This window comes from Heteronotia binoei, chromosome 2 (genome assembly GCF_032191835.1).
Source record: "Heteronotia binoei isolate CCM8104 ecotype False Entrance Well chromosome 2, APGP_CSIRO_Hbin_v1, whole genome shotgun sequence".
NCBI lineage: Eukaryota > Metazoa > Chordata > Lepidosauria > Squamata > Gekkonidae > Heteronotia > Heteronotia binoei.
In genome coordinates this window covers 199,646,868-199,673,783 of record NC_083224.1, presented here as the reverse complement: position 1 = coordinate 199,673,783, position 26,916 = coordinate 199,646,868, and the positions used below count along the sequence as shown (strand labels likewise).

Genomic DNA, 26,916 nt, shown 5'->3' with positions numbered 1-26,916 from the left:
GGTCCCTCAGGTAGGCAGGTCCTCGGCCATATACAAAGAGCCACATACAATAAATGTCAGATGTTTGAGAGCCACAAGACGTGAATGTCAGATGCTGGAAGGAAGGAAAATAGATGGGGGAGGAGGGAGGGAGAGGTAGAAAGAAAGCAACTTTACCTTTAATTACATTCTTCAATCTGCCAGCTGGCTTGTCTTGGAGAAGTGATTTAAAGAGAGAAATGACTTCTCCAAGCTGGTTGATGGTGGAGGCTTGGAGAGCCACACGTGGCTCCTGAGCCGCAGTTTGGCCAACCTCGGGCCAGACTAAGGCACTTATATAAGCCAGAAAGAAAATAACCATGTGCTCAGTAGTGGGGGACCCAAGACAAAAGTGCAAAAGTAGAAAAATAATAAGTAAAAGAAAAGTAATAATAATATTATGAAGAGTGAGAGAAAGAAAAAGAAAATAATATAAATTAAAAATGTAACCAGGAGTGATATGCCCTGTTCGATGTTCGACGGGATGTGGTTTTTGAAGAGCAGCATGAAGGAAGCATCTGCCATAAAGCGCTGTGCTCACTAGGCATGTTGTATCCAGTCTCATTCTGTTTCTTCTTTTTCCCTCATAAAGATCAGCATCGTGGAACTCGAGAAGAGCCAAAGGCAGCAAGAACTTCTGCAGCTGAAATCGTACATGCCTCCCGATGAATCGCTGCCGGCGCAAACCGCGCCACAAAAACCACCTGAGCCGCGATCCGGAGCCTGATCACAGCATGTTCCAACTGGAACTGGAGTGCCCCAAGTTCCCGGTGCCCCAGATGAACGGCATGAGCCCTGAACTGTCCATGAATGGCCACGCAACCCCCTACGAAATCCAGCACGCTCTCGGCAGGCCTCCTCCAAGCAGGGCACCCCGCAGTACGCAGCTTCACACCTGGACCAAGACATTGTCCCTTGCACCCCGAACCACAACTGTAGGCAGAAGCCGGACAAGGTCTCGAGCTTGTCCTTGCCGGATTACACCCGGTTCTCCCCAGCGAAGATAGCCCTGCGGAGGCACCTGAACCAGGACCATGCGGGCAGCGGAAGTCAGCTAATAACGAAAACCATCAGAGGTGAGGTTCTCCTTGAGAGCCGGTTTGGTGTAGTGGTTAAGTGTGCAGACTCTTATCTGGGAGAACCGGGTTTGATTCCCCCACTCCTCCACTTGCAGCTGCTGGAATGGCCTTGGGTCAGCCATGGCTCTGGCAGAGGTTATCCTTGAAAGGGCAGCTGCTGTGAGAGCCCTCTCCAGCCCCACCCACCTCACAGGGTGTTTGTTGTGGGGAGGAAGGGAAAGGAGATTGTAGGCTGCTCTGAGACTCTGTCCTCGAAAGGGCAGCTTCTGGGAGAGCTCTCTCAGCCCCACCTGCCTCACAGGGTGTCTGTTGTGGGGGAGGAAGGGAAAGGAGATTGTAGGCCACTCTGAGACTCTGTCCTTGAAAGGGCGGCTTCTGGGAGAGCTCTCTCACGCCCACCTGCCTCACAGGGTGTCTGTTGTGGGGGAGGAAGGGAAAGGAGATTGTAGGCCGCTCTGAGACTCCGTCCTTGAAAGGGCGGCTTCTGGGAGAGCCCTCTCAGCCCCACCTACCTCACATGGTGTCTGTTGTGGGGGAGGAAGGGAAAGGAGATTGTAGGCCGCTCTGAGACTCTGTCCCTTGAAAGGGCAGCTTCTGGGAGAGCCCTCTCAGCCCTACCTACCTCACATGGTGGTCTGTTGTGGGGGAGGAAGGGAAAGGAGATTGTAGGCCGCTCTGAGATTGTGTCCTTGAAAGGGCAGCTTCTGGGAGAGCTCTCTCAGCCCCACTCACCTCACAGGGTGTCTGTTGTGGGGGAGGAAGGGAAAGGAGATTGTAGGCCGCTCTGAGATTGTGTCCTTGAAAGGGCAGCTTCTGGGAGAGCTCTCTCAGCCCCACTCGCCTCACAGGGTGTCTGTTGTGGGGGAGGAAGGGACAGGAGATGGTAGGTCAGACTCTGAGATTCAGAGTGGAATATAAATCCAATATCTTCTTCTTCCTGATCCCAGGTGAGAGTGGGATCAGGAAGGACAGCTTCTTTGAGAAAAGGAACACAGGAGGAGGCTCTGTGGTTTTCAGACCACAAACACATCCCAAGCCCAGCAACAGCTTAAGGCTTGGCAAGATTGCCACAGGGGGCAGGTTTTTGAGAGGCATCCTGACAGAGGAATCTCTGCCTCTCAGACGTTTGTATGCTGGAGATCTTGCTGTTCTTTAAGGGACGCGCTATAGAAAGAAAGGGGGCTCCCTCAGTTTAAGCAAAACTATAATAGAAGAAACGTCAGGGTGAAACTATACTATCAAAACATTTATATGTATTAGGAAAAACCTTTTGGCCGCTACTTCTGAATAATCTAAGATGAACAATATAAATGTGTACGCAGGCACTTTAATATTCCAAAGCTTTTACCTTTAAACAGAGTGCAATGTGAAACCCAAGACTGCACGCAGGCCCTTAGGCATAACCTCTTTTCCCAAGCAGTCTGCACTAAAATGAATTCAGACAGTCTGCAGAAAAATAAATCAGAGTGCACACAGGCACTTAGACATAACCTCTTTTCCCAAGCAGTCTGCACTAAAATGAATTCAGACAGTCTGCAGAAAAATAAATCAGAGTGCACACAGGCACTTAGACATAACCTCTTTTCCCAAGCAGTCTGCACTAAAATGAATTCAGACAGTCTGCAGAAAAATAAATCCGAGTGCACACAGGCTATGTGCATGCAGGCACTTTAAAAAGGTCTGCTTTTGACTCAGAAACCAAAATCATGAGAAGACGGTCTGTAATGAATTCTTTCATCCAGATCGCACACAGGTACTTTAAGAAACAAATGATCCCACTTCACAGTCTTGCACGTTCAGTCCACTATTGTTTCAGTGAGGTGTAGGATAAAGAATAAGTTCATCCACATGAAGCCAGTCCGCGTTAGCCGGTGTCAAACGTTTTGTTGCCTTTGTCAAGACTGATGGCTTTTAAGTGGAACCCCAGAATCCTGTCTCTTCCTCACAAGGCTCTAGCTCATTCTTTGTAAAGACTCAAGTCTTGCTCTTTCGCTGCAGCCAGCAAGGCTGCCCACCAGATACGCATTCTCTGTAAGGCCTTACTTAGCCAATGTAGAATCTCCACTCTTTGTAAATATTCTGTGGAATTTTTTGGCGCGGTCGAACAGAGCACTGACCCAGTGTATTGCGCCTCACTGTTAGGCTGAATTAACTTGAAAGCATGACTCCTTGCAACGTACGCACACAGACACACACACATACATACAAAGCTGCCTTATACTGAATCAGACCTCCCTCGGTCCATCAAAGTCAGTATTGTCTTCTCAGACTGGCAGCGGCTCTCCAGGGTCTCAAGCTGAGGTTTTTCACACCTATTTGCCTGGACCCTTTTTTGGAGATGCCGGGGATTGAACCTGGGACCTTCTGCTTCCCAAGCAGATGCTCTACCACTGAGCCACCGTCCCTCCCCCAGTTTTTGTCGCGGCTGGGCATTGCTAAGGGAGATCAGTCATGGAAGGCAAGCCTGTTTCGGGGTGAATTTTTTTTCTCAAAGAACTCTTGAGGTTCCTTTCAGAGCACAGTTTTAAAAGCCATTGCCTGTGTGTTTGATTCCAGTCCAGTAGAGACCAACAAAGATTTTGGGGCTGTAAGCTTTCAAGCAAGAGCCCTGTGACGCATAGTGGTAAAACTGCATTAATGCAGTCCACGCTCTCTGCTGACGGCCTGAGTTTGATTCCAGCGGAAACTGGGTTCAGGTAGCCGGTTCAAGGTTCACTCAGCCTTCCCTCCTTCCGAGGTCGGTCAAATGAGCTTGCTGGAGGGAAAGTGTAGAGGACTGGGGAAGGCAATGGCAAAGCACCCCGTAAAAGTCTGCCATGAAAATGTCGTGATGCAACGTCACTCCAGAGTCGGAAACGACTGGTGCTTGCACAGGGGACTACCTTTTACCTTTTAAGTTTTCAAGAGTCAGACCTTCTTCCCTCAAATCTAGCTGTTCCGCTGCAAACCAACGTGGTTACCCTCTGAAACTACCTTTTGTTTTGTTTAGCAGACATGGAACTTTTGCCTGATCACTTGATGAAGTGTAGCTGATTAAAGCTGATGCTTTGTAATTTAAAAAAAAACAAAGCGCTGCTGAGTTTTCTTAATATACCAGTCCACTGGTCCACTTAGCCTTGCCTTCTTTTACAACTCACAGTGGCTGTCCGAGGTATTCTCTGGCTGCTTAGCTGGCCATTGCAGAGCCCCCCAGCTGGCAAAATCACCTTCATTCGAAGGAGGCCTCCGGCCGGCCAGCCAACCTCAGCTCCTTCTCAAACGTTCATGTTGCTGTTGTTGCCAAGGCCAGTCTCAAAACTTCAACCTCTTTGTTACAGATCGGAGCACATAAAAGAGAACGGCGTTGCATTTCCGAGCCCAATGATACCGAACGGCATAAAGATGAGCCCTCAGGAACCCCGTCCCTCTTCGCCGGCAGCTTTGCCACCTGCTAACGAGAAGGTAAGGAAGCCGTAGGGCAAGGGTGGCCAAACTGTGGCTCGGGAAAGGCATTTCTCTCTTTAAATCACTTTTCCAAGCCAAGCCAGCTAGTGGCTTGGAGAATGCATTTAAAGTTGCTTTCTTTCCACCTTTCTCCTTCCTTCCTTCCTTCCTTCCTTCCTTCCTTCCTTCCTTCCTTCCTTCCTTCCTTCCTTCCTTCCTTCCTTCCTTCCTTCCTTCCTGCCCTTCCTTCCTTCCTTCCTTCCTTCCTGCCCTTCCTTCTTTCCTTCCTGCCCTTTCTTCCTTCCTTCCTGCCCTTCCTTCCTTCCTTCCATTCCCTCCCTCCCTCCCTTCCTTCCTTTCTTCCCTTTTCCCCTTCCTTCTTGCCCTTCCTTCCTTTCCTTCCTTCCTTGCTGCCCTTCCTCCCTCCCTCCCTCCCTCCTTCCTTCCTTCCTTCCTGCCCTTCCTTCTTTCCTTCCTGCCCTTTCTTCCTTCCTTCCTTCCTTCCATTCCCTCCCTCCCTCCCTTCCTTCCTTTCTTCCCTTTTCCCCTTCCTTCTTGCCCTTCCTTCCTTTCCTTCCTTCCTTGCTGCCCTTCCTCCTCCCTCCCTCCCTCCCTCCCTCCCTCCTTCCTTCCTTCCTTCCTTCCTTCCTTCCTTCCTTCCTTCCTTCCTTCCTTCCTTCCTTCCTTCCTTCCTTCCTTCCTTCCTTCCTTCCTGCCCTTCCTTCCTGCCCTTCCTTCTTTCCTTCCTGCCCTTTCTTCCTTCCTTCCTGCCCTTCCTTCCTTCCTTCCATTCCCTCCCTCCCTCCCTTCCTTCCTTCCTTTCTTCCCTTTTCCCCTTCCTTCTTGCCCTTCCTTCCTTTCCTTCCTTCCTTGCTGCCCTTCCTCCCTCCCTCCCTCCCTCCCTCCCTCCCTCCTTCCTTCCTTCCTTCCTTCCTGCCCTTCCTTCCTTCCTTCCTTCCTGCCCTTCCTTCCTTCCTTCCTGCCCTTCCTTCTTTCCTTCCTGCCCTTTCTTCCTTCCTTCCTGCCCTTCCTTCCTTCCTTCCATTCCCTCCCTCCCTCCCTTCCTTCCTTTCTTCCCTTTTCCCCTTCCTTCTTGCCCTTCCTTCCTTTCCTTCCTTCCTTGCTGCCCTTCCTCCCTCCCTCCCTCCCTCCTTCCTTCCTTCCTTCCTTCCTTCCTTCCTTCCTTCCTTCCTTCCTTCCTTCCTTCCTTCCTTCCTTCCTTCCTTCCTTCCTTCCTTCCTTCCTTCCTTCCTTCCTTCCTTCCTTCCTTCCTTCCTCCCTCCCTCCCTCCCTCCCTCCCTCCCTCCCTCCCTCCCTCCCTCCCTCCCTCCCGCCTGCCCTCAAACATCTGATGCTCATGTCTTGTGGCTCTCAAACATCTGACTTATTCTATGTGGCTCTTACGTTAAGCAAGTTTGCCCCCCCCCCCCCGTAGGGCCTCTGCCTCTGGGCTTTTTGCTAGCCAGGTGTTGATTTCCATAGCAACGGGATGATACTCTGGTGGGGTTTGGGCAGCAGGGCGAGAGAAGGATGCTAATGATGGCTGAGCGTAGGAGCCCTTTTTCAGTGTCCTGAGTTGGAGGAAGTTCCTCACTGTGTTTAGCTTTCCCCACTATTAACCCACATAAGATGCAAATGCAGACACTAAGCACCCAACTCAAGCCTTTATGTCCAAACGCTTCCTCGTGTGATCTCTTCTGCCATGCGGCTTTAACTTTTCATATCGGAGAACAGTAGCATATTCAGTCCGTTGGAGGGAATGTTTCTGCTCGTATGAAACTTTTCAAATGGGTTTTGTAACCCGAGTGCAGTCCAGGAAATTGCGGATGAGAAATAACTGCAGAGGAGGTGCACAAGAGCACGCAAGGGAGCCAGCTGCATCGATCGGCGCTCCCGGCTTGTTCAGAAAATGACCTTCAATCACGGGACAGCAATCCATCTGCAAAAGCAATCAGAGCCCACATTTTGTCATTTATGCACAGCTAAATACTGCTGCATTTTCAGTAAACCAGAGAACATGAATAGGAACCTCTCTAGTCTGGTTGGGCACGTTCTAAAATGCCTAATAAATGCTTAGCACAAAATACACTAAAGGAACTGGCACAGAGTACGACAGACTGGTGTTTTTACCTTGCCAGCATCACTTTAAAAATCAGTTCCTGGTAAAGATCTCTTGTCTTGTAATGCTCTAGGCAAGAGACCAAGCGGGACTTGTGGTTCTTAGAATGCTGGTCAAAACCGTGTGTGTGTGTGTTGGCCCGCTGACGTCATGGACTGTTCCTGCAGTGCAGCACAACTGGTTAGGCCATGTGTCAGGGGTGGGTGGAGTGGAACTAGCGATTTAAGCTTGCGGCATGTGAGCAGGCAGCCATGATTGAGGTGTGTTCTGGGTGTTCACGGCCATAGGCGAAAAGGGAGAGAGCTTCACTGGGCACTGTCTGCTTTTGTGTGTTTTGCAGGCTTTGCGAGAGAGGACGCCCGCGAGTAACGGGGAGACCATCACCAGCCTTCCCATCAGTATTCCCCTCAGCACGGTGCAGCCCAATAAGCTCCCTGTTAGTATTCCCTTGGCCAGCGTGGTCCTACCTAGCCGTGTTGAGAAGGTGGTGAGTAAGGGGTTCCTTGACCTTTCTCCTCCCCCCCCCTTCCACTTCCCATCCCTTCCTTATACAGCTAAGCTTGAGATGTTGGTTCTCTTAAGTGGTAGTCTTCAGCCCAAGTCTTAGACCAAGGGTGGGGAACCTTTTTTCTGCCAAGGGCCGTGTGGATATTTATAACATCATTCGCAGGCCATAAAAAATTATCAACTTAAAAAACAGTGCTCTGCCAAGGGAGAACGATTCAGGCCAGCAAAATTAATGCAAATAATTGTTTTTCTATTTGAAGTCATGTGGAGAGAGCCTAATCTGGCACACACACCCCACACACACACCGGCCTGCCACCCTAGGCAAATACATAGGTCCAGGGCTTCTTTGTAGAAAAAGCCCAGCAGGAACTCAGTAGCATATTAGACCACATCCCCTAATATTAGCATATTAGGCCACACCCTCTGGGATAATCAAGTGCAAACTGAACTGTGGCAGTAACTTTTCCAGGCCCTGCAGCAATTCTGGCCGGCCAGCCAGGCCCCAGCAAGGCTGCTGCACAGCACATCTGGCCCTGGGGAGGCTGCTGCACAGCGCGGTTGGGCCCCATGATCCTCGCTGGCCAGCCAGGCCCCAGGGAGGCTGCCGTGCAGTACATCTGGGCCCTGTGATCCCTGCCTGGCCCTGGGGAGGCTGCTGCACAGCGCGGCTGGGCCCCACAATCCTCACTGGCCAGCCAGGCCCCAGGGAAGCTACCACATGGCAATCTATGTATCTGTCCAGCAATCCCCGAGGGCCGCACCAAGTGACTATACGGCCCTCGGGACGGGGGTTCCCCACCCCTGCCTTAGACACTCAAGGTGAGTTCTCAGAGCAGCCTCTTGCTGAGGCGCGAATCTTTATAAAGCTGCCTCTCTTTTGCTGAGAGGTCGTCCGGCGTAGAGGGCAAGGGTGCCACGCCTTCTGCCTCTCGAGGCACGTTGAACTGAGCAAGCAGCAGGACAGCCGTGTGAGGTCGCTCTGTCGTGGAGAGGTTTTCTACTTGGCTGTGGCCTAGGGTTGCCAAGTCCAATTCAAGAAATAGCTGGGGACTTTGGGGGTGGAGCCAGGAGACTTTGGAGGTGGAGCCAGGAGACATTAGGGGTGGAGCCAAGAGCAAGGCTGTGACAAGCATAATTGAACTCCAAAGGGAGTTCTGGCCATCACATTTAACGGGACGGCACACCTTTTCAATTCCTTCCTTCCATAGGAAGTCATGAAGGATAGGGGCACCTTCTTTTGGGGCTCATAGAATTGGACCCCCTGGTCCAATCTTCTTGAAACTTGAGGGATATTTTGGGGAGAGGCACTAGATGCTGTACTGAAAATTTGGTGCCTCTACCTCAAAAAACAGCCCCCCCAGAGCCCCAGATACCCGCGGATCAATTCATTATTTTCTATGGAAATAAATCTCCATAGGGAATAACAGAGTTCCCAGCAGACATTTTCCTCCTCCCACTTTCTTATGACCCTGAAGCGGGGGGGGGGGGGGGGGCTCCAAATCAGGAGATCCCCTGCCCCCACCTGGGGATTGGCAACCCTACTGTGGCCAGGTCACCAGAGGTGGAATTCTAGCAGGAGCTCTTTTGCATATTAGACCACACACACACACACACCCCGATGTAGCTAATCCTCCAAGAGCTTACAAAGAAGAGCCTTGTAAACTCCTGGAGGATTGGCAAAATCAGGGGGCGTGGCCTAATATGCAAAGGAGCACCTGCTAGAATTCCACCCCGGCTGTGACCTTCAGCCTGTTCCTTGCTGTGGTTCACATCAGAGCAGGCTTGTGTCTCCTGGTTCTCTTGCCTTGCCGTTCATACTTCCCCTGCTACCATGCCATGTGACTTCCTGTCACACACTTCCAGGTCTGAAAGGGTTGACAGCCGCTGATTTGAGGACTTTTGATCATATCCATGGGACCAAGGACTGCAGATACTTTGAGCTTTCTATGCCCCACAGCAGAATTTGCTGAATGTGAACAAGAGCCAGTGTGGGGGAGTGGTGAGAGCCCTGAGAGAACCCCTCCCCCCATTCAGATTCCCACTCAGCTGTGAAACTTGACAGGCGACCTTGGGCCAGTTTCTTTCTCTCGGTATAACGTAACTTGCAGGTTTGTTGTGAATGTAAAGTGGGGAAAGGAGGAAGAAGATGATGATATTGGATTTATACCCTGCCCTTCATTCTGAATCTCAGAGCGGCTCACAATCTCGTTTCCCTTCCTCCCCCCACAACAGACACCCTGTGAGGTGGGTGGGGCTGAGAGAGCTCTCCCAGAAGCTGCCCTTTCAAGGACAGAAGTTCAGAGTGGCCTACAATCTCCTTTCCCTTCCTCCCCCACAACAGACACCCTGTGAGGCGGGTGGGGCTGAGAGAGCTCTCCCAGAAGCTGCCCTTTCAAGGACAGAAGTTCAGAGTGGCCTACAATCTCCTTTCCCTTCCTCCCCCACAACAGACACCCTGTGAGGCGGGTGGGGCTGAGAGAGCTTTCCCAGAAGCTGCCCTTTCAAGGACAGAGTCTCAGAGCGGCTTACAATCTCCTTTCCCTTCCTCCCCCACAATAGACACCCTGTGAGGTGGGTGGGGCTGAGAGAGCTCTCTCAGAAGCTGCCCTTTCAAGGACAGAGTCTCTCAGCAGCGTACAATCTCCTTTCCCTTCCTCCCCCACAACAGACACCCTGTGAGGCGGGTGGGGCTGAGAGAGCTCTCCCAGAAGCTGCCCTTTCAAGGGCAGAGGCTCAGAGTGGCCTACAATCTCCTTTCCCTTTCTCCCCCACAACAGACACCCTGTGAGGTGGGTGGAGCTGAGAGAGCTCTCCCAGAAGCTGCCCTTTCAAGGACAGAATCTCAGAGCAGCCTTCAATCTCCCTTCTCTTCCTCCCCCACAACCCTGTGAGGCGGGTGGGGCTGGAGAGGGCTCTCACAGCAGCTGCCCTTTCAAGGACAACCTCTGCCAGAGCTATGGCTGACCCAAGGCCATGCTAGCAGGTGCAAGTGGAGGAGTGGGGAATCAAACCTGGTTTTCCCAGATAGGAGTCTACACACTTAACCACTACACCAGACTGGGAACCCTGAGCACCTTAAGTGGGAAGGATAGGGTAAGATGTGGTAACGTAGAACACCCTTTCCGGATTCTGATGTATGGTGTGGACTCCTTAGAATTTCCCCTTTCAGGTTTGAAAGCTAGTCTTCAGGGGTTCCAGGCCTAGTAACATCCTGCCTTCTGCCTCAGTCCAGCATGATAAGGCGATTGGCGGTCAGCAGCGGAAGGCCCAGACTAGAACAGATTTTAAATTCACTGTGCGAAGCTTTGGATTGTTTGGTTTTGTTTTTTTACAATCTCGACGTAGGCTACTATTTGGGTAAGAAAAATATAGCCTGCATTCGTGGAAGGGTTGTGTAAATTACAGTAATCTGTTTGAAACCTCTGGATTATAAAAGTACAGCAGGAAGGTCGAGAAGAGTTTAGTCAGCCTTCGCAGTGCGGGTTCCCCTACCAGTTATACTCCCGCTGTATTTTTGTGATCAAGCATATTCTAAACAGACACACCTTAACGCTCTACCAGAGCCAGTTTGGTGTAGTGGTTAAGCGTGAGAACTCTCCCAGAAGCTGCCCTTTCAAGGACAACTCTTACGAGAGCTATGGCTAACCCAAAGCCATTCCAGCAGCTGCAAGTGGAGGAGTGGGGAATCAAACCCGGTTCTCCCAGATAAGAGTCCACAGACATAACCACTACACCAGACTGGCTCCCATTTTCCATAGAAATATGGCAACATTCTTTTTTGTTGAGGGGATCCCATTTTTGTTGGGGAGATCCCATTATGTGGGTAGCTTTCCATTTGTTGCTTAAACATAAACTCTCAGCAACTGTTCAAGACCACTGGGTGGAATGGACAGTAATAAGAAAGGAACCTTTTAGAGGTGGGTCAGGCTTTCCTGGCTCTGGGTGACTCCATTTTGAACGCCTTCACCCTGACTCTGTGGCCACCGCCTGCCCATCACCCAGCTGCCTCAAGTGGCCTACAATCACTCGCCCGCTGAAGTTGCCTGTTTTCTCTTTCTCCTCCCAGAGAAACACGCCGAGCCCCGTCCACCAGAACCGTGACTCCTTTTCGACACTTGACAAACAATATGGTGCTAGTTCTCATAATGGCATGAGCAGTGTTGCTGCCAGCAGGCCACTGACTTTGGCTACCTCAGGTGAGTTCCTTCCTGCCAAGAGGTTTTTTTGGGGGGGTGGGGAGAGCAGACCTCTTTGCCCCTTGAGATCTTCAGAGAGCCAGGAAGCAAGGAGTTCCTTTACTCTGATGGCTGTGTGCCCCTGCTAGAAAGCAGAAACTGTTTGCCATTTGCCCTCTGGCAGTCGAAAAGCTTTTTTTTTAGCAGAGCCTGCAATGGGGAAAGCGTCGGTCCTTTTGCAGTTTGGATGTCAGGGTAAGACCGTCAATAAAGAGATACTTGGGGAGAGAGACACCCACCTCCATATGGGAGGTGACCAAAGAAATCAACTTTCCAGGATTTCTGTAGTCCATGCGAATTTAGGGGGCGGTATTTATGAGTTTCCTGCATTGTGCAGGGGGTTGATGACCCTGGGAGTCCCTTCTGATTGTATGATTCCGATACTCTTGTTTCACACAGTGGCCAAAAAACCCCAGGAGGTCCACCAGTGGGGCCAGGACACTAGAAGCCCTCCCACTGTGCCCCCCCACGCACCAAGAATACAGAGCATCACTGCCCCAGACATAAGTCATGCTAGATCAGGCTAGCAATCTGTGTCACACAGTGGCCAAAACTCAGGTGCCATCAGGAGGTCCACTAGCAGAGCCAGAACTTCCAAAGCCCTCCCACTGTGCTCTGGCACCTGGGTTTTGGCCACTGTGTGACACAGAGAGTGGGGCTGGATGGGCCATTGGCCTGATCCAACATGGCTTCTCTTATGTTCTTCTGTCTGGGTCAGTGATGCTCTGTATTCTTGGTACTTGAAGGGTGGGAACAGTGGGAGGGCTTCTAGTGTCCTGGCCCTGCTGGTGGACCTCCTGATGGCACCTGGGGTTTTTTGGCCACTGTGTGACACAGAGTGTTGGACTGGATGGGCTGCTGACCTGATCCAATACAGCTTCTTTTATGTTCTTATGTCTGGGGCAGTGATGCTCTGTATTCTTGGTGCTTGGGGGAGGGGCACTGTGAGAGCTTCTGTAGTTCTGGCCCCACTGATGGACCTCCTGATGGCGCCTGGGTTTTTTTGGCCACAGTGTGACACAGAGTGCTGGCCTGATCTAACATGACCTCTGTTATGTCTAGGGCAGTGGTGCTCTGTATTCTTGGTGCTTGGGGGGGCAGTGGGAAGGTTTCTGGAGTTTTGGCCTTGGTGGTGGACCTCCTGATGGCACCTGGGTTTTGACCAGGTTCTATAGCAGGAGGAGAAGCAGTCTAGTGCACTGAGTTGGCCTGTTGTCAGGGTCCGTGACTCAGGAGCTCATGTCTCCATCCATCTGGTGCTGAGTTTTTTTTAAGTTTTCAGAGCCAGGTTAAAAAATGTCTTTGTTTCTCCAGGGATTTTAGCTGGGTTTGTACTGTGTTTTTCCCTCCTACTTCTGTATCAGACTTAATTTTGCCTGGGTGCAGCTAAACCGGCCAGTTTTAAGAGGTGACTGCTTTTATATTTCATGCTGTTTTTAGACAGTTTTAGCGCTTTGTCTTTCTTCTTTTAAAGGGATTCTGTTGGTCTTAAATCAGAACAAAGATAAAACTTTCCGTGTAGAACACAATTCTGACTGTGTAATGAATAGATAGTATCAAAATGCAAAAAGAGTATCATCAATACAAAACGTATCACTCATACAGAAAGTTAAAACGTCATTTGCTCCACAATGCTGCTACTGTCCTTATGTGGCACAAAGCCACTCTATTATATTCCAGTGCTATATTTGAGAAAAGGTCCGCTTAGCAAGCCGTTTCGAATCTCTAATCCTCCTTCTGGGGACCAATCTTGTATTTTATGTGCGATTTTCTAGGTCCAGTGGTGCCAAAAATTATACAATCATCATCCATGTCGATCCAGAATTCCTAGCTTTCTCTAATTTTCATGCATAATAGCAGGAATGCCATAGTTAATACGTACCTTGTCAGCAAAATGGACCGGTTCTCCGTTGGACCTTTTCTCAAATATAGCACTGGAATATAATATAGTGGTTTTGTTCCACATAAGAACAGTCGTAGCATTGCAGAACTAATGAGGTCTTAACTTTCTGTATGACTGATATGTTTTGTATTGATGATACTCTTTTTGTATTTTGTATATATTCATTATACAGTCAGAATTCTGTTTTACACGGAGAGTTTTATCTTTGTTGTAGTATAGCCAGAATTCTGTACCATATTCATTGTAGTACAGCCAGAATTCTGTTTTACTCGGAGAGTTTTATCTTCGTTGTAGTATAGCCTCTCCTCCGTGTTCCCAGTTATACTGTTAGGTCTTAAAACAAAGCAGTAGACAAGTGCACCATTAAGACCAGCTAAGTTTTTTTCAGAATGTAAGAAGAAGAAGAAGATATTGGATTTATATCCCGCCCTCCACTCCGAAGAGTCTCAGAGCGGATCACAATCTCCTTTACCTTCCTCCCCCACAACAGACACCCTGTGAGGTAGATGAAGATATTGGATTTATATCCCGCCCTCCACTCCAAAGAGTCTCAGAGCGGCTCACAATCTCCTTTCCCTTCCTCCCCCACAACAGACACCCTGTGAGGTGGGTGGGGCTGAGAGAGCTCTCCCAGAAGCTGCCCTTTCAAGGACAGAGTCTCAGAGTGGCCTACAATCTCCTTTCCCTTCCTCCCCCACACCCTGTGAGGCAAGTGGGGCTGAGAGAGCTCTCCCAGAAACTGCCCTTTCAAGGACAGAGTCTCAGAGCGGCCTACAGTCTCCTTTCCCTTCCTCCCCCACAACAGACACCCTGTGAGGCGGGTGGGGCTGGAGACGGCTCTCACAGCAGCTGCCCTTTCAAGGACAACCTCTGCCAGAGCTATGGCTGACCCAGGGCCATTCCAGCAGGTGCAAGTGGAGGAGTGGGGAATCAAACCCGGTTCTCCCAGATAAGAGTCCCCTGTACTTAACCACTACACCAAACTGGCACTACACCAAACTTAAGTCTGCTTAAGAGCACACGAAAGCTTACATTCTGAATAGAACTTAGTTGGTCTTAAAGGTGCACTTGTTTACTGCTTTGTTCTATTGCTTCAGACCAATACGGTGAGGTCCTAAATCAAACACATTTTTAGTAGGGTTTTTTGGCGGAGGGGGAAGGATTGAGCAGTTTGATAACTCCCTTTTGTCTCCCTCTTCACAGGTTTTTCTTATACGACAGGCTCTGGGCTGGCCAACGGGGCCCTTTCAAACAGCCCCGCCCAGCTCAACCACAGCATCGACCACGCAGCTCTGGAGGACGGGTCCAGTTCGGGAAGCTTGTTCAACTCAACGGGCTCCCGCAGCTCCACTCCACAGCACCCTTCTTTGCTGACGATGCCCTCACGGAATTCTGGGCAGAACTCCCCTGCTCACCAGCACTCGGCAAGCCCCAGGCTGAACGGGGCCTCCCAGAGCCTGGGAGGGGTACTGCAGTACATGGACGCCCAAAAGGCATTCGCCGAAGGGACTCGGGGAGACATGCAGGCAGACGCGGCCTTCTCCGATCCTGAAAGCGAGGGCAAGCGAAGGATCATCTTCACCATCTCTCCTGCCACGGGAACCATAAAGCACTCACCTTCCAGCAAGCACAGCCCGCTGACAGCAAGCATCCGGATGGAGTGCGGCCAGGCCTACCTGCAGGATGGGAAGAAGCGTGGCCGGAGGAAGCGGTCCTCCACCGGCGCATCGAGCCTGAATTCCGGGGTGTCGCCGAAACGCAAATCGTTGCAGGCAGTGGCCGGGCTCTTCACTCAGCCTTCGGGATCTCCGCTCAATATCAGTTCCATGGTGAGGAATCAAGGGTTCACATCATATATATTTAGTGCTCACAGACCATTTGGTCTCAAGCAAAAGGCAACAAAATGCAAAATTCATCAATACAGGTTAATAATAATAAATAATAATAATAATTTATTTATATCCCGGCCTCCCCGCCGAAGCAGGCTCAGGGCGGCTCACAACATGTAAACTTACAATTACAATATAAAACAAAATATGCAATTTACTCATCGAAACCATATAATTACAATATTAAAAGCATAAAATTGCAGTCGGTTTTGCAAATTTGGCAAAATAAGCGTTGAGAATCGGCAAAGTGCACAATATAAAACATCATTTCCCATTTTCTTAAAACCCTCCTCTTGTCTCTTAAATCTAAACACCCCCAGAAGAAACGTTACAACTGAGACTGTGATGGGGAGATCAAAGGCACCAAGCAAGAGCTGGAGCTTATTTGCTGCAGGCAGATCAGTATCGAAAATTAATGGGTCTATAAACTGATTTCTTAAATAGTTATACCGTTGGCAAACAAAAAACACATGTTCTACAGTTTCAACAGAGCTGGATCTACATCTGCATAATCTCTCAGAATAGCGCTTTCTCTTGTAGAATCATAAGAGTTGGAAGGGACCTCCAGGGTCGTCTAGTCCAACCCCCTGCACAATACAGGAAACTCACAAAGACCTCTCCCTAAATTCACAGGATCCTCATTGCTGTCAGATGGCCCTCTAGCCTCTCTTTAAAAACCTCCAAGGAAGGAGAGCCCACCACCTCCCAAGGAGGAAGCCTGTTTTACTGAGGAACCGCTCTAACAGTCAGGAAGTTCTTCCTGATGTTGAGCCGGAAACTCTTTTGGTTTAATTTCAGCCCGTTGGTTCAACCCAGCGTAGCACCCACTAAGAACAGCAGTAGGCAGCACGTTAAATCTGGCTAAAAAGAAGGCTCTTCTGTAGGCTGGGATGGTCTATATAGGGACAACAGGACTTGGAATATGTAAAACCAAAGAAAGCAGGAGAGAATTGAGGGTTGTGTGCAGTTTAAATGGGAAGCATGGATCTCCTGCGGGTGGCCAAAGCAGGGAAGCTTTCTGAAACCAGGAATTGGTGATTTGGGGCTTGTCAAATGTGACTCAAACTTAAGCACTCTTGGGCAGGTGGCCCAGTACAACTTTTATTATGAGATTTACAAGGCTGCCTGAGAAGTAGGTTCATTCTTTAGAGCGGGGGTCCTCAACCCCCGGGCTGCGGCCTGTCCTTAACCGGGCCGTCCAGCCTTGGCAGCCCCACGCAGCCTTGCGGCCCGTCTGTGGAAAGTGCAAGTGGAAAGGAAGCACTGACAGCATGACTTTTTCAGAGGCCACTGGCCACTGTTACTGCGAGTTTCCCCACCGGTGGGTGTGTGTGTGTGTGTGTGTGTCAGTTTTTCCAGAGCCCAGAAGGTGCTTCACGGCCCCTTCCCCAGCCTTAATATTGTAAAAAGGAAGGAGGTGTCGGGGAGGTTTCATGGCCCTGCGGGGGGGAGGCCGAATTCGGAGCCCCCACCCTGCCGGCCTTGGGGCTACAGTGGGCCGGCCAGCCCTGTGGTCAAATAGGTTGGGGACCACTGCTTTAAAGAAGGGACCTTTAATTCTTAAAAGCTTCTACCCCCAAAAAAATCTTGCTGGTGCCTCAGGTGCTAGCGGACTCCCATCGAGCTGAAACGACCTTCCTTCTTTTTATTCATTAAAACGTTGCCTGCTCTTCATTGAGAAATCTGGGGACTCCTGTAAGGAATTCCAGGTGCGCTTCATTCATATGTGACAAACCAGCCTTAGTTGGCTGTGACAAGAACAAGCCAAAGTCCTTCCTTGCTGTGCACCAGAATTGCAAACGGGGGACTTTTTCAGTAAACCAAAAATAGTTGCGCTGTCTGAATCAGGTGCTTCAACATAAGTCCTCGTGCTTGCAGTAACAATGGATCAATTCCTGATTTCCAATTTTCCAATCCAAAAACCTTTATTGGCATAACCAATTCCTGAGTTGTAAAAGGGAAAAGCATCCTCCCCCACCCCCCAAAAGTGCTTGATTTAGACATATCACAAAACTAAGGCCAAGGGCCAAAAGACCAGGGAGACCACCCTATTATATCCAAAGCCCTCGTTCCAGGGGTGTTGAACTCATTTGTTATGAGGGCCGGATCTGACATAAATGAGACCTTGTTGGGCCAGACGATGTCAGATTGGGCTGGGTCATGTGTGTACCTATTTAAGATTAGTTAGCAAAGATATAAATTTTATGAAGAACACAGACAAACACAAATATATATTTTTAAAAACTTTAAACATGCTTAAAAAGTTAGCACTCATTGGTCTTAAAGATGCTTTCTTTGTATTTCCCCCATGAGATCCAGGGAGCTGGGCAAACGAAGCTCTGGCTCTTTCCTTCCTTAACTGGGGGGGGGGAGCCTCAGCCAATAGGAGGAGAGGCTTGGCTCAGTAGCTCTGCTGCGCAATTGAGAGAGCCTGGCATAGCAAGCTATTCCTTCCTCCCCAAGGGAGGAGCCTCTGCCAGTGGAGAAAACAGAGGTTTAGCTCTGTAGCTCCTGTGCAATTGAGGAAGCCTTGCAAAGCAAGCTGTGATGCAGAAGGAAACAAGAGAGAGGAAGAAGGAAGCAAATGACAGCCAGTTGCTTGGGGGCCTGATTCGGCCCCTGAACTGCATGTTTGACACCCCTGCCTCATTCTCTTTCTGAGTGGTTTTATGTTTCCTCTCTCTCTCTCTCTCTCTCTTCAGGTCAGTACCATTAATCAGCCTTTAGAAATCACAGCCATTTCATCCCCTGAAAACTCGCTGAAGAACTCTCCTGTCCCATACCAGGACAATGACCAGCCCCCCGTGCTGAAGAAGGAGAAGCCCATAGTTCAGACCAACGGGATCCACTACTCACCACTGACCTCCGACGAGGAGCAGGGCTTGGAGGACGACCACAACAGCACCCGGTGAGCAGGGGCAAGGAGGTTTCATATGTGCCGCGTCTAATCCTTCCATCCCTTTCTAAAATGTTTTTCTTAAAGGCTTGGCTCAAACTTTTCCCATCAGGACCGTACCGAGAGAAGAGCTTTTCTCCCCCCAGCAGCATGGCTTCCTTTGTAAGGGACTCCCGTGCTGCTTCCCACTTTGGCACACTCTGTTCTCAGCATCTCTTTTTGCAGAACAGCATTTGGAAAGGACCAGGCTGTTTTAAAACAAAGCCCACCATCTGAAAAGAAGGGAACAGCCATGGCTTTCGCAGAGCTGTCCTTGAAAAGGCGGCTTCTGGGAGAGCTCTCTCAGCTCCACTCACCTCACGGTGTCTGTTGAGGGGGAGGAAGGGAAAGGAGATTGTAGGCTGCTGTGAGACTCTGTCCTTGAAAGGGCAGCTTCTGGGAAAGCTCTCTCAGCCCCACCCACCTCACAGGGTGTCTGTTGTGGGGGAGGAAGGGAAAGGAGATTGTAGGCCACTCTGAGACTCTGTCCTTGAAAGGGCAGCTTTTGGGAGAGCTCTCTCAGCCCCACCTGCCTCACAGGGTGTCTGTTGTGGGGGAGGAAGGGAAAGGAGATTGTAGGCCGCTCTGAGACTCTGTCCTTGAAAGGGCAGCTTCTGGGGAGAGCTCTCTCAGCTCCACTCACCTCACAGGGTGTCTGTTGTGGGGGAGGAAGGGAAAGGAGATTGTAGGCCACTCTGTCCTTGATAGGGCAGCTTCTGGGGAGAGCTCTCTCAGCCCCACCCGCCTCACAGGGTGTCTGTTGTGGGGGAGGAAGGGAAAGGAGATTGTAGGCCACTCTGTCCTTGAAAGGGCAGCTTCTGGGAGAGCTCTCTCAGTCCCACCCACCTCACAGGGTGTCTGTTGTGGGGGAGGAAGGGAAAGGAGATTGTAGGCAGCTCTGAGCCTCTGTTCTTGAAAGGGCAGCTTCTGGGAGAGCTCTCTCAGCCCCATCCACCTCACAGGGTGTCTGTTGTGGGTGAGGAAGGGAAAGGAGATTGTAGGCCGCTCTGAGCCTCTGTCCTTGAAAGGGCAGCTTCTGGGGAGAGCTCTCTCAGTCCCACCTGCCTCACAGGGTGTCTGTTGTGGGGGAGGAAGGGAAAGGAGATTGTAGGCCACTCTGTCCTTGAAAGGGCAGCTTCTGGGGAGAGCTCTCTCAGCCCCACCCACCTCACAGGGTGTCTGTTGTGGGGGAGGAAGGGAAAGGAGATTGTAGGCCACTCTGTCCTTGAAAGGGCAGCTTCTGGGAGAGCTCTCTCAGCCCCACCCACCTCACAGGGTGTCTGTTGTGGGGGAGGAAGGGAAAGGAGATTGTAGGCAGCTCTGAGCCTCTGTTCTTGAAAGGGCAGCTTCTGGGAGAGCTCTCTCAGCCCCATCCACCTCACAGGGTGTCTGTTGTGGGTGAGGAAGGGAAAGGAGATTGTAGGCCGCTCTGAGCCTCTGTCCTTGAAAGGGCAGCTTCTGGGGAGAGCTCTCTCAGTCCCACCTGCCTCACAGGGTGTCTGTTGTGGGGGAGGAAGGGAAAGGAGATTGTAGGCCACTCTGTCCTTGAAAGGGCAGCTTCTGGGGAGAGCTCTCTCAGCCCCACCCACCTCACAGGGTGTCTGTTGTGGGGGAGGAAGGGAAAGGAGATTGTAGGCCACTCTGTCCTTGAAAGGGCAGCTTCTGGGAGAGCTCTCTCAGCCCCACCCACCTCACAGGGTGTCTGTTGTGGGGGAGGAAGGGAAAGGAGATTGTAGGCAGCTCTGAGCCTCTGTCCTTGAAAGGGTAGCTCCTGGAAGAGCTCTCCCAGCCCCACCTGCCTCACAGGTGTCTGTTGTGGGGGAGGAAGGGAAAGGAGATTGTGACTGCTCTGAGACTCTAAGATTTAAGAGTACAGGGCGGAATATAAATCCAGTATCATCTTCACTTCTTAAGAGGAGAATTGTGCATGAGGTGGAGAGAGCTGAAAAAGAGACATGTTTCTCCCTCTCCCCCAATACTAGAACTCGAGGGCATCTAACGAAGCTAATGGGCAGTAGGCCTTCCTTTCATTAAATTAAAAAAAAAGACACGGAGAAGGAGAATAACAAGTTCCAATATTTTGCTGAGTGAGGGTAGCCGAGGGGTGGCAGGGCAAAACAGTATTCTGAAGTGACTCTTTCCGCTCTGTTCTTCCTAGGATCGAAAGGAAAATCGCAACGATATCACTGGACAGCAAATCCCCACAAAAGCCAATGGAGAGCAGTAAGTACAGAAGGGTTGGCTTGTGTCCGCGTAGAAATGGAACGTTGCTTCTTCGTGGTCCGTGTGCCTCAGGCTTGCGTGCTTTGTGCCTGTGCAGAGCAGCAGTTTGGAAACGTCTCGAGGTAGCTGGATCTGTTGCTCCAAAGGTCTGAGGGCTTTCTCCCGAAATGTGGCCGCATCACCAGGAAGGTGCTCCTGGAAAGGGCTGGGGGGAGGGATGCTTATCCCAACGGAAACGTTTATCTCTCCCTGTACGTTCTGAATGGATGTCCTGTTTGCGTAGTGCAACTGAGGTGCAGATTTTTTAAGCCAAGAGAATCGAGTTTCCTACTTTTTTATCTGCCAATGTGGATGGAGGCCTCTGCTTTCCCTTCCCTTGAGCTACCTCAACCACTGAGGGGGTAGAGAAGCATTAAGAAGCTTCATCACTCAGACTGGACACGGTAGAACTTCTCAACCTTCCTGGGAGGTTGGAAAAAATTGATGCAAACTGAGAGCCAGTTTGGTGTAGTGGTTAAGTGTGTGGACTCTTATCTGGGAGAACCAGGTTTGATTCCCCGCTCCTCCACTTGCAGCTGCTGGAATGGCCTTGGGTCAGCCATAGCTCTGGCAGTTGTTGTCCTTGAAAGGGCAGCTTCTGGGAGAGCTCTCTCAGCCCCACCCGCCTCACAGGGTGTCTGTTGTGGGGGAGGAAGGGAAAAGACATTGTAGGCCGCTCTGAGCCTCTGTCCTTGAAAGGGCAGCTTCTGGGAGAGCCCTCTCAGCCCCACCCGCCTCACAGGGTGTCTGTTGTGGGGGAAGAAGGGAAAGGAGATTATAGGCCACCCTGAGACTCTCCTTGAAAGGGCAGCTTCTGGGAGAGCTCTCTCAGCCCCACAGCCTCACAGGGTGTCTGTTGTGGGGAGGGGAAGGGAAAGGAGATTGTAGGCCCCTCTGCATGTCCTTGAAAGGGCAGCTTCTGGGAGAGCTCTCTCAGCCCCACCCGCCTCACAGGGTGTCTGTTGTGGGGGAGCAAGGGAAAGGAGATTGTATGCTGCTCTGAGACTCTGTTCTTGAAAGAGCAGCTTCTGGGAGAGATCTCTCAGCCCTACTCACCTCACAGGGTGTCTGTTGTGGTGGAGGAAGGGAAAGGAGATTGCAGGCCTCTCTGAGACTCTGTCCTTGAAAGGGCAGCTTCTGGGAGAGCTCCCTCAGCCCCACCTGCCTCACAGGGTGTCTGTTGTGGGGGAGGAAGGGAAAGGAGATTGCAGGCCTCTCTGAGACTCTGTCCTTGAAAGGGCAGCTTCTGGGAGAGCTCCCTCAGCCCCACCTGCCTCACAGGGTGTCTGTTGTGGGGGAGGAAGGGAAAGGAGATTGCAGGCCTCTCTGAGACTCTGTCCTTGAAAGGGCAGCTTCTGGAAGAGCTCTCTCAGCCCCACCCGCCTCACAGGGTTTCTGTTGTGGGGAAAGAAGATATAGGAGATTGTAAGCCGCTCTGAGACTCTGATTCAGAGAGGAGGACGGGGTATAAATTGCAGTCTTTCTTCTTCTCCTCCTCCAGTAAGGATGGGCTGCAGAGTCCTGCAAGACTGGCAGCCGGCAGGGCATGGGTGGGAGATATAGCAGGAGGGAGGCCCAGCCGATGTTGCAGCCATTTGTCTACACCCTTTCCGCCGTTGACCCAGAAGTGACATCATCACGCAGCGACGTCAGGGCAGTGTTCTGGTATGTGTGCAAGAACTTTGTGGCAAATTTGGCTTCCGCCATAGACTTTTTGCCCAAACACCAAAGCGTCTTTCCGGCACCACCATGTTGGTTGGAAGTTCTGTAGACGTGTCGCTGCACAGAAGTTTTACAGCAGACTGAGGAAGCAGCAGAACATAGGGGAAGAACACAAGTGCAGGTCTCGGGTCTTGGTGACTCACTCACTGTGGGAGGCAAAAGCGGGGAGAGGCCATCCCTGTGGCAGAAGCAACAGTCTCTCTAGGTGGCATGGAAGCTGGAGCTAGCGCAGCCAGCGCTGAAGCTGATGTCTGAACGTGGAGGATAAACTGTTGTGACCACGGATCTGAACAACGGCCAGTGCAGTCCCACTAGGAATGAAGCTGGAGAGTTGTAGTAGAGCAGGGGCGGCCAAACTTCCCTAACGGAAGAGCCACATAGAATAAACATCAGATGTTTTAAGAGCTGCAAGACAGGAAGGAAGGAAGATAGGTGGTGGAGGAAGAGAAAGGTAGAAAGAAAGCAACTAACTTTAAATGCCTTCTCCAAGCTGCTGGCTGGCTTGGCTTGGAGAAGTGATTTAAAGAGACAAATGCCTTCTCCTAGCCGGCTGACAGGGTGGTGGGGGGCTTTGAGAGCCACACAGTATGCCTGAAAGAGCCGCATGTGGCTCCCGAGCCACAGTTTGGCCACCCCTGTAGTGGAGCATTCCAGATGCAATATCAAGCTCTCCTTCCTTGGAGGTTTTTAAGCAGAGGCTAGATGGCCATCTGACAGCAATGAGGATCCTGTGAATTTAGGGGGAGGGATTTGTGAGTTTCCTGCATTGTGCAGGGGGTTGGACTAGATGACCCTGGAGGTCCCTTCCAACTCTTATTATTCTATGATTCTAAGCTCTCTGTCCGGTCTTTGACTAAGGAGGGCAGGGAACTGTTGGTACCAGAAACCTTACACAGAAGGGGTCAGTACCGAACACCTTTGTGGAATCCAGGATTGAGGTGGGAGTAGGATGAAGACGTTCAGTCTTTACAAAGTAGATGAATCCTTGGGAGAGACGGGGGCTGGAAGCTGCATGTGGGTGGGGAGAATTGCCTGGAGGACCTCCAAGTCGCTGCCGTTTGGCCGCAGAAGGCAAAGAGGGACTGAGGGAAATGGAGCAGGAAGGTGTGATGAAAAAGGCGGCATTTCGGAAGGGAGGTCTTTGTACCGGAAAAAGCTAGCTCAGGAAATTTCCGAGTTGCCGCTTTACTCAGGCACAAAGCCCGTCAGCGTGAAAACACAGATGAGACTGCTCAGAAGAACGGCGGGTACAGGTAAGCTCACCTGGGATTTTTTTTCCCTGATGGTATAACTCTGAGGTGACCCTTTGGCCTGTTCTTTGCTGTGTTTGCTTAGAGTTACCGCCAGGGCCTTTTTTTTTGTAGCAGGAACTCCTTTGCATATTAGGCCACACCCCGTGATGTAGCCAATCCTCCTCAAGCTTGCAGTAGGCGCTGTAAGAAGAGCCCTGGAAGCTCTTGGAGGATTGGCTACATCAGGGTGTGTGGCCTAATATGCAAAGAGATTCCTGCTACAAAAAATGCCCTGGTCACCGCAAGGGTATTGTTACGAAATAGGCACTCTGCATGTGACCTGCAGCTTTTCACAGCAGTTTGCAGGCTTGGGGCACACGAGGAATCGTGTATCGGTGCGGGAACAGGAATCATTACTTCGGAAAATGTCCCTTCCTGCCTGTCCCAGATCTCTCCAGAATGTTCAGTTGTGGCGGGGGGGCGGGGGAGCATAGCACCACTGGGGCATCCAGGGCTCTGAGAGCTCAGAGTTTTTCAGGGTGCCCCAGTGGTGCTGCGGCCACCCCCCCCCCAAAAAAAACCCCTCAGTCATACTGAAAATTCCGTGAATCCTGAAACAGACCTTTTCAAGGTTCCCTACCTTTATTAACAAGTCGCCTATTTTTCTGGAATCTCTTAAGATTGCAGCTTTATTCAAAGTTAGGGCTTTTTTTGTAGCAGGAACTCCTTTGCATATGAGGCTACCCCCCGCCCCATGTAGCCAGTCCCCCAAGAGCTTAAGCAGGGGTGTCAAACATGCAGGCAGGGGGCCGAATCAGGCCCCTGGAGGGCTCCTATCAGGCCCCCAAGCAGATGGCTGTCATCTGCTTCCTTCTGCATCTCAGCTTGCTTTGCAAAGCTTGATCAATCATACAGGCGCTACAGAGCAAAACCTCTATTTTCTCCATTGGCTGAGGCTCCTCTGCCTCCTGGTCCCTGGGGAGGGAGGAAAAGAGCCAGAGCTTCCTTTGCCCAGTTCCCTGGATCCCATGGGAGGATTACAAAGAAAGCACTTTTTAAGACCAACAAGTGCTAATATTTTAAGCATGTTTTATTTTAAGGGTTTTTTAATAATAATAATAATAATAATGATAATAATAATAATCTTTAATCGTGTTTGTCCTTTGTAAAGTTTGTATCTCTGCTACCTAATCTTAAATTGGTACACACATGGCCCGGCCTGACATGACCCAGCCTGACAAGGTCTCATTTATGTCAGGTCCGGCCCTCATAACAAATGAGTTTGACAGCTTTGACTTCTAGGGCTCTTCGTACAGGGCCTACTGTAAGCTCCAGGAGGATTGGCAACATCAGGGGTGTGTGGCCTAATATGCAAAGCACTTCCTGCTACAAAAAAAAGCCCTGCTGAAAGCCATCCTCCCCCCCCCCCCATCCCCTCCTATTAGCCGTCACGGTTACGGAATGCAAAACTTTGCTTCACACTGAAAACGATGGCTGGTATTTAAGAGATGAGGTTGCATGACGAGGAGTCTCTGAGACTCTGTCCAGTTGGTTCATTTGGCTCACTGCTGCCAGTTCTGATTGGCATTGGCCCTCCGGGGTCTCAGGCAGAGAGAGGGAGAGAGGTCTTTCCCAACCCCTGTAAGATCTACTGCATTTTTAAAAGCCCTGCCCTTCCTCTAATGTGCTTCCCTGACCTTCCACAGGGCTCTTCTCCATTTAAGGAGGACTGTTATGGAATGATTTGAACGTAAGAGAAGCCATGTTGGATCAGGCCAATGGCCCATCCAGTGCAACACTCTGTGTCACAGAAGAACATAAGAGAAGCCATATTGGATCAGGCCAATGGCCCATCCTGTCCAACACTCTGTGTCACAAAAGAACATAAGAGAAGCCATGTTGGATGAGGCCAATGGCCCCTCCATTCCAACACTCTGTGTCACAGAAGAACATAAGAGAAGCCATGTTGGATCAGGCCAATGGCCCCTCCATTCCAACATTCTGTGTCACAGAAGAACATAAGAGAAGCCATATTGGATCAGGCCAATGGCCCATCCAGTCCAACACTCTGTGTCACATAAGAACATAAGAGAAGCCCTGTTGGATCAGGCCAATTGCCCATCCAGTCCATCACTCTGTGTCACATAAGAACATAAGAGAAGCCATGTTGGATGAGGCCAATGGCCCCTCCAGTCCAACACTCTGTGTACCATAAGAACATAAGAGAAGCCATGTTGGATGAGGCCAGTGGCCCATCCAGTCCAACACTCTGTGTCACAGAAGAACATAAGAGAAGCCATGTTGGATGAGGCCAATGGCCCATCCAGTCCAACACTCTGTGTCACATAAGAACATAAGAGAAGCCCTGCTGGATCAGGCCAATGGCCCCTCCAGTCCAACACTCTGTGTACCATAAGAACATAAGAGAAGCCATGTTGGATGAGGCCAATGGCCCCTCCAGTCCAACACTCTGTGTACCATAAGAACATAAGAGAAGCCATGTTGGATGAGGCCAGTGGCCCATCCAGTCCAACACTCTGTGTCACATAAGAACATAAGAGAAGCCATGTTGGATCAGGCCAGTGGCCCATCCAGTCCAACACTCTGTGTCACATAAGAACATAAGAGAAGCCCTGTTGGATCAGGCCAATGGCCCATCCAGTCCAACACTCTGTGTCACATAAGAACATAAGAGAAGCTGTTGCAGGAAGACCCCGCTTTGTTCAGTTAAAGCGGGTGCAATGACAGAAGAGGCTTGAGGCGAAATCAGGAAAAACAGCTTCCTTTTATTTTGAGTACACACGTGCGGGCCAGATTCCCTTGGCATCTGCCACAAAGGTGGGAGTCTGAGCAAAGAACACACTGAAACACACGCCTTTTATATCTTTCTCAATCAGCATTTATACATTCTGCATTGTTTAGCAAATACATAGGAAATACATAAGCAACCCGTTTAAAACTTTCCGGAAATTACTTAATATGCAGATACTGATAGTTTACTTGGTTTAGATACTGGTAGTTCCAGGTCCGGCCGCATAGGAGAGTATGGGATTTCTCAGGCGGGCACGGGAAGATAGACCGTTGGTTTTATGGTTTTCCTATTAGTAACTCTACAGTTCCTTACTGAAATCCTTCTGCATCACCTCTCAACAAGCGCCACACAGCTGCAACACATAGGTCATGAACTGCTTCCCCACCATCAGCCCACCAATAGCTTACTGATAGTTTACCGGTTACAAATCAGTGGTTCCGGTTAATTCCAGATCCAGTACATTGGATATAGCGCGGGACTTTCTGGTCAGGTACTGAAAATAAACCGCTGGCATTACAGTTTCTTATTGCTTAATTACCGTTAGTATTTCAGTTCCCTACTGTAAATCGTGCCTTCTCTGGCCGTAAGCCACTCGTTCGCTACTGAAGCCTATGTGGTAAGGACCCTACTGATGCTTATGCAGTAATTTACCAGTAGAGAGCTGAATTTTCCCTTGTCTCTGCTTTGGTTACAATACTGTTGCAAGCCAGTTTTACTTAGTTCCTCTTTTCTTCTTAGTTCCTTGTTTCTTCAGCTGCAAAATGCAAGAAGCCTTTTCT

General features: G+C 50.4%; 2 protein-coding genes across 2 annotated transcripts in view; one reads left to right on the top strand and one right to left on the bottom strand.

The window, feature by feature from the left end:
• PLEKHJ1 (pleckstrin homology domain containing J1) overlaps positions 1-26,916 on the bottom strand; it is a 114,484-nt gene that overhangs the window by 45,714 nt on the left and 41,854 nt on the right. The gene's annotated exons all lie outside the window — the stretch shown is intronic.
• Positions 1-26,916, top strand: part of DOT1L (DOT1 like histone lysine methyltransferase) — a 76,340-nt gene that overhangs the window by 33,515 nt on the left and 15,909 nt on the right. The window contains 10 exon segments of the mRNA XM_060232834.1: positions 611-706; positions 708-873; positions 876-1,061; positions 1,064-1,094; positions 4,415-4,538; positions 6,980-7,126; positions 11,214-11,343; positions 14,489-15,114; positions 17,877-18,082; positions 20,268-20,332. Of these exon segments, the coding sequence (XP_060088817.1) occupies positions 611-706; positions 708-873; positions 876-1,061; positions 1,064-1,094; positions 4,415-4,538; positions 6,980-7,126; positions 11,214-11,343; positions 14,489-15,114; positions 17,877-18,082; positions 20,268-20,332 (1,777 nt within the window).